The sequence below is a fragment of the Xylaria bambusicola genome (assembly GCF_022495145.1).
Source record: "Xylaria bambusicola strain CBS 139988 unplaced genomic scaffold F5B22scaffold_41, whole genome shotgun sequence".
NCBI lineage: Eukaryota > Fungi > Ascomycota > Sordariomycetes > Xylariales > Xylariaceae > Xylaria > Xylaria bambusicola.
The window spans coordinates 196,373-212,216 of NW_025953594.1; the positions used below are offsets into that span (position 1 = coordinate 196,373).

Sequence of the window (15,844 nt, forward strand, 5' to 3'; positions counted from 1 at the left end):
TTAATTAAACGTTTTTAATGTTATTAAAGTTTTTAACCTTTTTTATAATTTATAGGGGCTTTATATATACTTTAATAACCTTTATTATTAAATGCTCCTGCTTTTTATTATAATAAAGCTTTTTATTAAATTTTATATTTTTAATAATAATAACTTCCTTTAATTAAAGTATTTATATTTAATATACTTTAATTAATTTATATTTTATTAAATATTTAATATATATTTAAGGTTTAACTTTATAGTTATATTTATATTTACTTATATTATAGTTCTTTTTTAATAGGTATATTTTATATTTATATATATAAATGCTATTTTAATTAAGCTTTAAATTATTTATTAACTTCTTTATTTTTTTAAGCATATATTATTAAAAATATTAAATAAATTAACGCTTTAATACTTTATAGGGTATATATAAATTATATACTTTTAAAGGATTTATATTATATAGTTAGGCTATTATTTAAGTTATTTTAGGCTATAACTTCTTTAAAAGCGCTATTCTAAATAATATTTTTAATACCTTTTTAATTATTTCTTTTTTTATTCTTTTAACTTCTTTAAAGCTTTCCTTTTAATAAGGTGGAAAGAGTTTAGTATTAATTCCTTTATTTTTTATTTAAATTTTATAATACGTTTTATTTTTTATTATAATTGTTGCTTTTTTATTATTACTTTAAAATTTATAAATAAAGAGTTAGAAATGATATATTATTTAACATTTAAACTTATATAGTTTATTAAAAACTTTATTTAATAATTTATTTATAAGTAGGTATATTTAAATATAGCTATTAAATTTATTTTTAAATATAAATAATTAGTTTATACTATTATAACCTTTTAAGTAGTTAAATAAGTTCTAATTAATTCTTTAAAATGGTTTTATAGAACGCCTTTTTAATATTCTTTTTAAAAGTATTTAATAGGTATATATTATTATATAATCTTTATATTTAAGTTTAAATATATTTAATATTTTTATATTTTATACTTTATATATAAATGTTTAAAATATATATAATTTTAAATATTTTAATTTAAAATGCTATAACGTTTTTATATCTTTTTATAGTTTTAAGGGATTATTTAATAGCTTTTATAAATGCTTTTATTTCTTAGCTTTATTAATATTTATAATTAATCCTACTATATTTATTGGAATTTTTATAAAGAAATTTACTATTAATATTATAAAGGATTTATTTAAATAAATAAAAATAGGTTTATATTTAAAGAATATTAAGTTATATTATTTAATTAACTTTATTATAAGGATATTACTTTTTATTTTTTTAAAGTATAATATATAATTTAAACTATAATATTAAATTTTATTATTTTATAAATATACTTTAAAAATAATATTAATATAAAAGTTTTTAATAAATATTACCTTAATAAATATTAAATTTATAAAATGTAACCTATATTTATTATTAAGTATATTTTTAATAATCCTTTTTTTTATATTAAAAATTAAAAATTATATTATTTTTATATTTATTACTTTTTTATTTTTAGCTAAAATAAATATATTTAATTTTAATAATTCTTTTTAATTTATTAAATATAATATATTATAATTATTAATAAATATATTATTTAATAATATATATAGTATTTAATTAAAGGTTAAGTATACCTTTAGATTAAATTTATTTAAAAGGTAAAATAGGTTAATAATTACTTTTATAAAGCAATTTTTATTAATGCTTTAATATAAAAGTATAAAATGTAATTTATAAAGTATTATACTTTTATTATTATAATTTAAAAAAATAGGATATATTAATATATAAATTATTATTATTATTTATTTAAAGCTATATTATATAAGAATACTTTAATGTTTTAAAAGCTTTTTAAAATTATATTACCTTTATTTATATTAATAATAAATGCTTTTTTAATTTTATTAATATTAAATAAGTATATTTTAATACTTTAAATACTTTTTAATAGTGGATTGTTAGAATTATATAAAGTTAAAGTATTACTTATAATAGAAGTATAATTCTTTTTTTTTTAAGTTAAATCTTATTAAGTATACCTTTAATAATAAAAATGTTAAGCTAATTATAATATATATAATTTATCCGTTAAGGAACTTTTTTTTCCTATTTAATTTTTAATTAAATAAAGTTCCTTTATAAATAACCTTTTATTTATTAACGGAAATAATTTTATATAGGTTATTTTAATAAATATATTTATAATATATTTTAATATTTTTAATAATTTATTTATTTAATAGTTTTATTAAATATAAGTTACTTTTTTTAATAATTATAAATTATAATTTTTTATATTTTTATAGTTTTTATAAATATATTTTTTTAAGGTTTAATATATATAAGTATAAATATTTTTTCCTTTTTTATATACTTTTAAAAACTTTTAAAAGGTATTATTATTTAAATTATTATTTAAAAAGGTTATATTAAATATTATAAAGATTATTATACCTTTATACCCTTATATATTATTTTTATTAATAAGGCCTTTAAATATTTTATTAAAATTATTTAATATTATAATTAATCTTTTTAATATTTTATTTTTAATAACTTTTATTAATTATATATTTATTTATAAAGGTATTATATATTATAAAAATACTTTTAAAAAGTTTTTTATTATTAAAATTCCTTTAATATTTAAAATATTTTTTACTTTAATATATTAATATATTAAATTTTATTTTTAATATTATTTTATTATATTAATGCTTTTAATATTTATCCTTTTAAATATAGTATAATAATCCTATTAAATTATTATTAAAATGCTAAACTTTAATAAAGTAATAATATTTTAAAATACTTTAATAAGGTTTTAAATTTATAATTTATTATTATTAATAATTATTATATAAATAATTTTAAAGCAATTTTTATTAATTATATAATTTATTTAATTAAAAAGTATATTATATTTAATTATAAAAGTATTTTATTAAACTATTTTTAATAGTTATATTATTATAATATTATTATATTATTTTTTAAACTTTTTATTATTAATATTTTTATTTAAAGTTAATATTAATTTATTAAAATTATTATACTTTAATCTTTATTTAATTATAACCTTAATATAAATTACTTTCCTTTAAATTATAATATTTTTTTTTATAAATTCCTTTATAGAAATTAAAAATATTTAAAAGTTTAAAAAGGTATTAACCTTTTTAAACATTTATAAAGGATTTAAATTTATTATTTTTTAAATGCTATATACCTTTATATATATTTAAAAATAAATAAATTAATTAACTTAATTTTTAATTAAATATAATATAATATTATTTAAAATAATAAACTTTATTAAGTTTAATTTAAATATTATATATTTATAAAGTATATTTATAAATATTAAATAATTAAAAGGTAAAAAAAAGAAGTATACTTTATATAATTAATAATAAAAGAGTATTAATCTTAATTAAAAATTTAATTTATAAATAAATTAAGCTTATAATTTTAATAAATATTTATAATTAATAAAATTAAACTAATATTTTTAAGTAATATTTTTAAAGTTAAGTTAAAAGTATTATTTTATTATTAATCCTATAATAAAGTATATAAAAAATTCTAACTATATAGGCATTTTAGCTAATCCTTAAAGCGTAGTGCCCTTATTAAAAGCGCCCTTATAGGTATACTTTTGCCGGGGCGTAATGCGCCCTTGTCAGGGGCGTACTGCGCCATTAGCTAGGAGCGCTGCGCTATTGGCGAAAGCGTTGCGCTGTTGGTGAAAGCGCCGCGCTGCTCCGTTATAATTATTTTAAAGTAATTAACTTAACTTTTAATTAATAATTAATATAATAAATTAATTTATAATTAATTATTAAATATATTTAAACTTTAATATTATATAATATAATAACTTTTATTTTAAAATTATTTATTTTTATTTAAATAAAGTATATAAATTAAATAATTTTTTAATTTAAATTTAATAAAAAAGGAATTAATAAGCTTTTTTTTACTTTCTTTATCTTATATTTAAATTATATTTTTACTTTTTTAAAGTAATTTATAATATAATATCCTATTTTATTATAATTAAAATAAATATTATTTTTTTAATAAGTCTTTTTTTCTTCCTTTAAAAGTTTTATTCCTTTAAGCTTTATTATAATATTCCCTTTATTTATATTTTTTTTATTATTAAAATTATAATTAATAAAGTTAATAATTTATTTTTTCTTTTAATAATTATAATAATAATTATAATAATATATTACCTTTATTACTTTATTATAAAAGTATTTATATAATATTAATAAAGTAATATTAACTTTAAATATTTTAATTTTAAAGTTAAAGCTAATATATTTTTATAAATATTAAAACTATTTAAACTTAAATAACTTTAACTTTAATATTAAATTATTAAATTAAAAAATAAATTAATAAACATTAAAGCTTAATTTAAAGTAAAACTTATTTAAAGCATTTTATATTTAAATAATTTAATTTAAGTTATAATAAATGATTTTTAATATTTATATTATTTTAATTAAACTATTATATAATTAAATAATAAAATAAAAATAAATTTTAATTACTTTTTTAATATCTTTATTTAAAAGGAATATAATATAATATATTTAACTTTTTTTAATATAATATATTATTATATTTTTTTTAAATTTATTAATTAACTTTTTTAATTAATTATTAAATAAATCTTTATTTTTTAAAAAAGTATTTAAATTAATTTTATAAATTTTAACCTTTTTTATATATTTTAAATTTAAGCTTATAAGGTTATTTATTAAATTAATTATTTTAAAGATAATTTATATAGCTATATTAATTAGCTTAAAGTTAATTCTATTAAAGGTACTTTTAATTATACCTTTTTATAATATTAAAGTTAAACTATCTTTCTTTATTTAAATTTAAAAAATAATAATTTAATTTTATAATTATTAAATTAAAGTAATTTAATTAATAATATTTATTTTATTTATTAATTAAAGTAATTTTATTAATTCTTTATTTAAATTAAAGTTTAATAATAAAAGCGTTATATCTTTTAATTTAAGGTTTAAAAAGCTTTAAAAGCTATTTTTAAATTTAATATTAATTTCTTTTTCTTTAATAAAAGGGATAAAGTTTTAAGTTAATTATTTATTAATTATAGGAACGTTAAATATAATATTAATAAAGAAGTTAAGGGGTGAAAAGAAGATATATTGAAAAGGAAGGGAGCCTATGGCTTAAAGTAGGCTAAGCCTAGATATAGCCCTGGCCTCAAGGTGTGTGCCACGTGTGGCAGTGCGTGTGGCAGTGCGTACCGTATAGCGGTACGGTAGTGCATGCTGCTTATAGCAGTATACATTAGCTAACCCCTACTGGGTCCTATTAAGTATATAATAATAATCGTTAAAATTATTTTAAGTTATTTATTTTAATTAAGGTTTTCTTAATTTTAAGGAATATAAAGTTTAATTTTATTAATTAAATTTATTATAAGGTTATATTTATTTATTATTAAATATAAAATATAATAATAAAGAAAGGGGTTTAATTTATAAATTATAAATAATAGTAATTAAATATAAGTAATATATTTATATAGCATTTATTAATAAAAAGGAAAAGCTTAAAATAATATTATAATTAAAGGTTTAAAGTATAATTATATTAATATTATAAATAAAAGTTTTAAATTAAAAAAGAAAAAAAGGAAAGATAAAATTAAAATATAAATATATATAAAAATATATATAATTAAGTTAATAGTTATTATAAGTTATATAACTTTATTAATATAAGTTTTATATATCTTTATAATATTTATTTATAATATATATTTAATATATTTATTATATAATTTATATAAAATTTTATTATTTTAATTTATAATAACTTTATAAATATTAATTATATAATTTAATAATTAATATTTTTAAATTTATTATTTAAAGGAAAGTTTAATAGTTATTTTTATTATTTTATATAAAATTTATTAAGTAAAATATTAAATAATACATTAAAAAGGTATTAAATAAGAATTAATTTAATATTTACTTTAATATATTACTTAATAACTTTATAAATATAAATTATAAAAGTTAATAAAAGGTATTATTAAATAGCTTTTTTAATTATAAATTTAATAATATATTTTATTATTTTATATAATTAAAATTTATAAAGTTATTAAATTATTATATAATTAATATATTAACGTTTTTTATATAGGTTAAAAGGGTGGTTAGCTTAATTAAATAATTAAGTTAAATAAAAGATATATTATATTTAACTATAAGTTTAAATTTAAAAAGTAAAGATATAAAGTTTAATTTAATTTACTTTATTATTTAATTTATTAATTAATATTTATAATAAATTAATAAAGCTTAAAAGTTAATATAGGTTTATTTTTTAATAAAAATACTTTAAAGTTAATAATATAAATATAGTTATAATAGTTAGCCTAATGACCCACCTAGGGCTTAGGGCCTAAATGGCCACACTGTTACGCATATCGCAATCACCACGTGACCATCGCTTCGCTATACGCATTAAAATACTTTACCATACTTTTTATACTTAAAATATTTCCTCCATTCTTTATTTTATAATAAATATATAAATGGTACCTTAATATAAGCTTTACTTTATATATAATACTTTAATTATAATAAATATAATTTATTAATACTTTAAATATATATTATTATTTAAATTAAAGTTTTAAATTAAATTATATAAATAATAGTTATAATGCATCTCCCACTTAACCTAGCTACCCAATTAACCTGGCCACCCCCTTAGCTTATATATAAAACGTTAATTATATAATAATTTAATAACTTTATAGATATTGGTTGTATAAAATAATAAAATATACCATTAGATTTGTAATAAAAAGAGCTATTTAAAGGTACCCTCCACTAATTTATACAACTTATATTCGTGGAGTTATTAAGCAATACGTTAAAGTAAGCGTTAAAATAATCCTTACCTAGCGCCCTTTTAGCGTATTACTTAATATCTCGCTTAATAAATTTTATAAAAAATAGTAAAAAATACCGCTGGATTCCTTATTAAATAACGGATCTAATAGTACTAATTATTAAATCGTAGGGCTAATATTAGTTAAGTTATTCCAGATTGAAACATTGGATTTTTATATAGGTTAAATAGGTGGCCAGCTTAATTAGGTGGCTAGGTTAAGTAGGAGATACATTAATATAATAATTTTTAAAATTAAAAGATATAATAATAAAAAGGAATTAATTTTAAATAAAATAAGGGTAAAAAGTTATTATAAAACCTAAATATAGTTATATTATTAAATAGTGTTTAATTAAATAGTTAGGAATTAAAGCGCGTTTTAAGGTGCTTAGGGCCCTAGTCGTGACGGGGGGTGGTCGTAAGGCAGGGTTTTTGCTTATGCAAAACGATTCAAAGGCGGATGTTAATCAGGTAAAAGGGGGTTGGCAGACCTGTGCCGACAGCCCATGTTTTATAATTTAACGAGTAAATCAAAACAGATATTTTACGTATTCAAGGTTAAAATATAAGATTATATCAATTAATTCTGTTCTCTTTTTTTTTTTTTTGATGCTTATTTGATTACTTTCATTTCAATTTTCTTCTTCCCCGTCATCGCTGCCACAGCAGAAATACCAGCGATGAGCAATTACACGGTGTATCAACCAACTAAGCAGCATCAATCCGAGACCCAAAACAATGCCGATAATTGCTGGCGTGGGTAATCCCGGACTTTGACCAGCTTTAGATTCCTCCCGAGGACAGATTGAATTGCTATGGTGGGGTGGGGATGGGTGTTTTTTCGGCACTGGAGTGCTGAGTGTGAGGATCGGGAAGAGCGAGATTAAAAGGGTGATAAGGATAGACATATTGAATATGCTGTAGCTGAATTGCTTCTTAAAAGGATCTTGAGAAAGAAAAGTAAAGAAATGGCTTTCCGGCGCGTTCGAGCACTTATATAACGAAACAATTCATAAAGACTGCTAAGATAACTTGCTTTATGCTAAAAAGAAACAAAGGTGATGTTTGAGCTTTTAACCTCCACTGTTTCTGGTGCTTTGTTCCCTCTTCGTAGTGAATCAATCACGATCATTATTTTTATATTGTTTCCTCAATAGTACATGGAATGTAATCACTATATACTATCTTCATCCCCTCATAGACGTAATGACTTGATCGCAGTGAGAATTCGATCATCTAAAGCTGGGGTGGTAGTTCTGGTAATGGGCTCTGCATGTTTAGTCTGACTATGATCTCTCGTTATGTGGTGTTATGTCTGTCCACGCACCACATTAACATATTTGTTGAGCAGCGTCACCCGATATCGTCCAGCTAATATTCTCGCCACACGGCGACTCACGAACCGTATTGCTGTTCACGGTAAGGGTGATAGATACATCTCTCGTGTTCTCAAACTCATTACGCGCCGATATACGGACCTCACCGCCGCCCTCGACAGTCCCGCTGCTGATCTCGACGCCATAGCCGTTTTCAATCAGGATCGCATTGTTCTCGTTATTGGCAAGGTCGACTTCAGAGATGACGGCACCGCCAGACTCAGAGACGCAAAAGACGCCACGACCGCCACCACGCGAAACCACCTTGTCGACGTACACGTTGGGTGTGTAGCTGCCGTCGGCTAGCTGTCCGTTGTTGTTCGCCATGCGGAAGGTGGCATATCCAGTGCCCGCGGCGACGTTATTGCCGTCGACAAGTCCCACCTGGGCATTTGTTGTGGTCTGGAGAAGCAAACCGCACTCGCCCACATCACGGGCAATGACACTGTCAATGGTTAACCCATCTATGTTCCAGGTTTCGACAGCGTGGCTACCAGCGCCCGTTATGGTGACGGTGCCCACTATGAGTCACTGAAGTCAGTAATGGTTGTCTCTTGCAAGATGTATGGGTATTGATGAGAATGAGTCGACAGATGACATACTGCTGACATTCCTGTTGGCGGCCTCGTCGCGCTCGAAGCGGATGCCCAACCCGTTGCTGAGAGCCATATTGATCTCCCCAAGGGCAAGGTTCGTCACGCCATAAAACCATAGCCCGAAATATGGGTTGCCAGTCATGCTCAGGTAGGGAATCTGTACGTCCGTGGTACCGAGTGACTCGATAGCCCCGTGTGCGGCCCGGTACCCTACATCGATGGTGCCGCACCCCTCGAAGATCTTGCCGCTGTCGATGCTGATGCTGCTTTCCCCGATGGACCCAGATGCGATGACGGCGACACGCTGCCCACTTTGAATTGAGTCCAGCGCCGATTGAATTGCCTGGTAGTAGTCTGATCCCGCATATACCTGCTCAGACCCTTTGGTTGCGATGTAGGCACCTTGGGCGCCGTTCACGGTGGCATCAGGCGTGCCGGAACGGCATTGCCCATAGACTATGGATGCAAGCGTCAAACACGCAGCAACTGCAGAGAATTCGCTCTTCATTGTCTTTTTGGTTTATCAATCCTGAGGAGGTAGTTTTGGACCGCGTCGCGCTGCTACATGGTCGATAAGTAGGAGAAGCCGCGTACACATATAGAAGAGGGAATTTGGGTATGACATTGGCGCCAAAGCAAAAATGTTTGAACGGCACTTGGCAGTAACTAGGAGGCGCCTCAATTATAGTGCCATCTCTCATGGGTGAAGTAATGATCTATGTAGTTCTGTTGTAATGGAGATAGACGTCGCAATTAATCCGCTACTAAGCCTGGCAGCCAAGAATTCAAGTAAGTGCTCGTCAGGAACCAAAGGCGATTTTACCGTGTTAGGAAATGTGTTTACCATAGTTTCGCCCTCACCTGGGAGGACGCCAAGGGTATCTAAGATCCCTACAACGCTAAGTGATGCAGTTAAAGCTCCGTGGTTGTTAATGGTACATGTGCGACGATCTTCGGGGCATAGCATGATCTTAATCGAGGGTGTCTAGCTCAGTCTCTCTTATCATCGCTGAGTGGTTGGCCTGTTTGGTCAGTAGAAGTAACTAGGCTGGGCCATTCTTGGCCTCTTAAACCGGTAGTACACCCCCCAAGGTCTTCAATGTTAACTTAGCACCATCTGACTCTCTCTACCGTTTGTCTAGAGTAACTTGGCAAATCGTTCAGAATATCGCTTGAATGCAAGCGCATCAATTTCTGAAGCCTACTCGTTATCAGTTTGGTCTTCTATGCCAAATAGTAGCTCAATAAGGCGTTCAGCGAATCGACATATGGACTTCTTGACTGTGTGATCTTAACTTCATCCCTTAAGCGAACCAATGTCGCGAAACGTTCACAATATCTCTTGAACGTAGGTGAGTCCACCCCCGGACTTTCCAACCTTGGTTTTCTTAGATTTTCGAGTTTTGGTGGTCGAAGATGAGATTCATCTTGATTCTCACGACTTTCAACCAAGCCCTCAATTGGGCCTTGATGAATGTTGACTTCGTCATCGCCGTCGCTTATCTCGATTACTGTAACTTGGCGTGGAGGAGTTGGAGTTTTGGGTATTTGGTTCGCAGTATCAGAATAGTGTAACGACAAGTCGTAACAAGAAGTAATTCTGAGCTGTACAGCTGTAGAACTGGAGATGCGCAAGATGGTGAAAAAGGGTAAAGAGAGAGATCAACGCTGGGAAGGCCAGGGGTTATCTTCAGGCAAACACCACGTAAGTATATTCATACTTTCCGAGAAGTAGGGACTTTGATGATGTATTAATAACGCTCAACTGCCAATCAATCGATATAGTTTTAAAGGTAGAAATGCTGCCTTGTGTATTGAATGTCACTGCCTGATTCCATGGTCTATGTTTGACAACAGCTATTATCACTGTCACCTATTTTCCAGACCCAGTACCCAAATCAGCTGGCATTTCGTTACCACCCTCTTCATCTTTACAGTGCATCTCTCCAATCCTACCCTAGCTTATGACCATCCAAGAAAACCCTGGTAGGCCACGTGGTGCTCCGAGCCACATTCAGAAAACGGCTCTCTGCAGTCATTCTCAAGATGGTCTCCTTGGCTACAATTGCCACATAAATCGGGCTCTGAGTATACTTCGCGCAAAAGTGATATCGACTAAGCTCGAGGGGAAAGTCCAAGGTGGCCCGTCTCCCGCTTTCTTCCTCGGCATTCTTCGATATCTTCGAACGAACTCGGGGATGTTTCGGACTCTTCTCGCTTTGGCCGTATAGGACGTTCTGGTGCATGCCGTGTTAGCTGATTAGTCGATGTAGATGGTTCTCTTTTGGGCCGCAGTACGGGCATGGGTGCGTCGCGTCTCGGATCAAAGGTCTCCTCCGCTCGAGACCATGCCTGCAGTGCGAACGAGCTATCGTTGACAGCATTTGCAAGAGTAATACCGTCTCTGGTGGGTTGGGAAGTGCGGAGAGCAGCCTCTCGTACAGGGTTACCTGCATAAGCATATGTATACGTGGCTGGGGGGTTTTGGCGAGCCTCTTGTCTCGCGAAACGCGAGGAATATGGTAGAGCAATGCGATCAGATTCGCGGAATGTCGTATGCGGACGCACGAGCTCTTTCTTGATAACATTGCCCAGCTTCAAAGAGCTCTTGATCGGGGGCTTGTTCTGTCTGTTGTATACTAAGAAGATAAAATCCTCTTTCTTTCTGCGTTGGACGCAGTGCTCGTACAAATGCAAGGTACTGTCACATTTTGGACAACATTCCACCCATCCGGATCTGCCAGTCGTGATGCAAAACGCGGCTTTGTGATTCGTTTCACCACAGTTCCCACAGGCATCAGGATCAATAGGCTCCCGTTTCTGTCTCTTGTGTTCAGAGACATTGGCCTGCATACCATCTTCGCTGAATGCTCTCTTCGGTGCAGGTGGATTCGGAGTCGCCCCAAAATTCAAATCCACCGTCACATCATGGTTTAGTACGCCCTTGGTCTTCAACCGTCCAAGAAAACCGACAACGACGGGGGCGTCACCAGAAATCCGCACACCGTCAAACGACAGCTGCTCATTGTCCTGCTTACTACCCCCACGATAACTACCGATTTTAGGATTCATTTCTGATGAGATCGGTATTAACGAAGACTTTGAGTATGTTGATGTGAAAACGATAATGGCGGGGACTGGTTTGGCGGAGAGAAATTATGGTCTGACGATGGTGGGTGTTAATTTTCTGAGTCGTAAATATTTTTCCAAAAGGTTTTTTATACCTTGGTACCAATCATCACGGCCTAGGTACCCAGGCAACAAACACCTTGTCATGCTAGGCTGTTTGTTGCTACGCAGCTCAGGAGCCAACCAGCTCTAGAACAGCTACCTCTCGTCACTTTGATCTTACCTCAAAATGCGCCATCGTGATATATACAATATGGCAGTCAACTAAAGAGCCCATAACTGATTAATTAATATAGAAATAAAGGTAAGTGCTCAGCTTTACTACGGGAAGGACTCATACGTTTCAAAGGTCGATGTTGAACCGGTAAATAGGGGTTAGCAGACCCGTTCGTTCCTTGATAATGCCAGGTGACAGCCCATAAATATTTCACATAATTATTCCAAGGCCAAAGCATCTACTTCTAATCGAATAATTCTGCTTTACTTCTTTTCTTGATGCTCTAATTACTATTTGGACTGCTCTTTTTAGCCTTCCCTAAAGCAGCCGTATCGTCACTATCTATGGTTAAAATTGTAGTGTAGATCGCTCAGTACAATCGATGCAGAACCAATACTCGAACCAATCTCCCAAATGGAAACCCATTTTTTACTTCCAGATGCCAATCAGGATGGAAAATCGGTTGACATTAATAGTGAGAGAATCGTCGAACGTCAGTGAAGTTAATCGTATTCGATCTTCCATTGGTCGTCTAAGTATTGCTAAATAGGTAGGTTAAGTGTTATAAAACAGAATTCATATGGCTAATGGACCTTACGATGGAAAAGACGCTTCTCCTAGATTCGAAGAACTCCGCGAACGGGCTAGATTCCAGAATCGGTGCAACCTCACGATAGCACAGATGTTGCTGATGATGAATTTAATCTTGTACTCCTAGTAGCCAATAAAAAAAGCTCGTTAGACGTGAACCACTTTGGCGATAGCTTCAAGTTTAGTGGACATTAGTTCGATCTACAGGGGAAAAGCTCACTAAAACCCCGCTCGAAAAGCTTGTTTCCATTGGCAGGGTGGAGCAACAAGGTCTAGATGTAGATGGCCAGATCCAATGAGCTGGATTTGCTGTTGTCTCAATTACACAATCTAACACGTCGTCATGTCGTCATATTCGTATTACACACCGTCAAACACAATGGCCGCTCTGCCCGGTGCGATTCTATAAAATGGCGTAGGTTCGGTTAGATTCTACGTAATTCGCATTCCGTGTCACTTAACCAAGTTCATATCCTCTTCAATCCATAGTAGTCACAATGCCGCTCTCCCGTCACGTCAGTTCTGACCCCTAAATGAGTTACACGAGCTCCCATCATGTTGACGAGAATGTAGGTTGATCCCGAGGAGCTTGTGGAGCGTCTTCACGATGCCCACTTGACCGAAGGCGGCAAGCAAGTTCGCAAGCTCATGACAACCTCACATCTGACTCCATACGGAACGAAGTATGCAAGTGGCGTTGAAGTGCCCAAGTATCGGTTGCCCGAAGAGGGCGCGCCGGCCGATAGTGTCTACCAGCTCATTCGCGATGAATTAGACCTGGATGGCAAGCCGAATCTCAACCTGGCTAGGTAAAACATCTCACCGCTAGTAACCATCTATGTGCATCATGTTTGACAGCTGATAGCTTCGTTGGTACTTATATGGAACCTAATGCGACTCAGCTCATGGTGGAGAACTGTAAGTCTTCAATATTGACGACGTGCCTTGGCAGCAGCGCCCATATTGACACAACAGCCAAGTGTCCAAGAATCTTGCGGACAATGATGAATATCCGGCAATGATGGCCATCCACGAACGTTGCGTCAGCATCCTTGCTCACCTATGGGGAGTCAATAAAGGCGAGAAAGCGATAGGATCTGCTACCACGGGCTCCTCAGAGGCAATCCACCTGGGCGGGCTGGCAATGAAGCGCCGATGGCAGGAACAGCGTAAGGCGAAGGGTCTCGATACATCCCGTCCCAATATCATAATGGGTGCGAATGCGCAAGTGGCGCTGGAGAAGTTTGCGCGCTACTTCGATGTCGAAGCGCGGATATTGCCCGTGTCGAAGGACAGCAACTACCGCTTAGACCCTAAGCTTGTTGAGAAGAACCTTGATGAAAACACGATCGGCGTTTTCGTCATTATGGGAAGTACGTACACCGGCCATTACGAGCCAGTCGAAGAGGTGTCCAAGGTTCTCGACGCGTACCAAGAGCGGACAGGTATCGACATTCCCATTCACGTCGATGCGGCATCTGGCGGGTTCGTCGCTCCTTTCACTCATGCTCAGGCTGGAGGGCCGAAGTGGTAAGGTCTCGTCATAAACTGGCAAATGCAGTGTTACATAAGTACTCATAAGCTGTATAGGAACTTCGAGTTACCACGTGTCAAGTCCATCAACACTTCAGGGCACAAATACGGCCTAGTATACGCAGGCGTTGGATGGATTATCTGGCGTGACGAGACTTATCTCCCCGAGTACCTGGTTTTCGAACTGCATTATCTCGGCGGTACGGAGAGGTCATTCGGACTCAACTTTTCGCGCCCTGGCGCACAAGTCATTGTGCAGTACTACAACCTCATCCACCTCGGCTTTAACGGCTACCGAGAGATCATGGAAAACTGTCTGACGAATGCCCGTCTGTTATCCAAGAGTCTAGAGGCCACGGGCTGGTATACGTGCGTCTCCGAAATCCACAAGCCGAAGTCCGGCGTAGCAGGCGTCATCACGGGCGCCAAGCAAGCTGTGGCCGGCACCGAGGGAGAGTCGTCAGCAGACTACGTGGCCGGATTGCCTGTGGTCTCGTTCCGACTATCCGATAGTTTCAAAGACGAGTTCCCTCAAATCAAGCAGGAATCGATATCGCTACTCCTACGGGCTCGTCAGTGGATCATACCAAACTACGCATTGCCACCGGACGAGAACCAAATTGAGATCCTGCGCGTCGTCGTTCGGGAGAGCATGAGTTTGGATCTACTCGACCGTCTGATTTCGGACATAGTCTCTGTCACACAGTCCTTGATTGAAAGCCAGGATTCTGACCTGTCCGCTCTCAAGCATAAGAGTGCAGGCCATGCGGGTGTCAGGTCTCAGGCGAAGGATTCCGAGCAGCCAACTTCAAAGGGTGTGGAGAAGCGTCTAGAAGACGGTATTCACAGGAGTGTTTGTTAGGTATTTGAATGCCTTATTTTCGCTGGTTTTCATAGTGGAGGGGGTATCGGAGGCAATAATTCGGTAGTCGGCACGATATCTTTCGCACTTCGTCAAGAACCAAATAGCCGCGGAAAAGCAGAACATGCAATAATAACGTCATCCGTGACAGGTCACCAGCCAAATAATCCAGATTATCTCGAAATACAATTTAAATCTAATAACATTATGAAAGAGGAGGTAATACCGACGTCAATCAATTTGATCACTGTATTCGCGAAGTTGTAGTAGGACGTAGACAGTGCTGCACTCTCTTCTCATTATAGCTGTGATGTCGGTGCGCAAACGTCTTTCAACCCAGGGCATGACCGATTCAATGCAAACAAACGTGGCTAACTGTTTTCTCATGATTCAAAAACCAAGTGTCTGAGGCGACGATCATCTCCATCTCGGGGACATTGAGCTCGGAGTCTCGCCCGGCAAATATGCTACTCCGATGGCACATTAATGCATGACCAAATGTTAACATCCATCTACCCGTTTATACAGCAAGGGGCTGTGTTCCCCATCAC

At 31.7% G+C, this 15,844-nt stretch overlaps 3 protein-coding genes across 3 annotated transcripts; 1 reads left to right on the forward strand and 2 right to left on the reverse strand.

Annotated features, from left to right (window-relative positions):
* Positions 1-8,151: 8,151 nt before the first annotated feature.
* F5B22DRAFT_366011 (ricin B lectin) lies at positions 8,152-9,563 on the reverse strand. Its single transcript, XM_047971107.1, has 2 exons — positions 8,968-9,563; positions 8,152-8,886 (listed from the first exon to the last, which is right to left on the reverse strand). Exons 1-2 carry the CDS (start codon positions 9,467-9,469, stop codon positions 8,321-8,323), a joined length of 1,068 nt encoding a protein of 355 aa, XP_047828171.1. The 5' UTR covers positions 9,470-9,563; the 3' UTR covers positions 8,152-8,320.
* Positions 9,564-10,913: 1,350 nt separating this feature from the next.
* Positions 10,914-12,033, reverse strand: F5B22DRAFT_649254 (uncharacterized protein; the record flags this gene model as incomplete). The annotated part of the gene is made up of 2 exons (XM_047979148.1): positions 10,914-11,198; positions 11,260-12,033. The coding sequence occupies 2 exons, from the start codon at positions 12,031-12,033 to the stop codon at positions 10,914-10,916; spliced, it is 1,059 nt and encodes a 352-aa protein (XP_047828172.1).
* Positions 12,034-13,229: 1,196 nt separating this feature from the next.
* On the forward strand, positions 13,230-15,575 carry F5B22DRAFT_618039 (glutamate decarboxylase). The gene is made up of 5 exons (XM_047975664.1): positions 13,230-13,413; positions 13,472-13,707; positions 13,764-13,816; positions 13,879-14,428; positions 14,489-15,575. Exons 1-5 carry the CDS (start codon positions 13,396-13,398, stop codon positions 15,291-15,293), a joined length of 1,662 nt encoding a protein of 553 aa, XP_047828173.1. The 5' UTR covers positions 13,230-13,395; the 3' UTR covers positions 15,294-15,575.
* Positions 15,576-15,844: the final 269 nt, after the last annotated feature.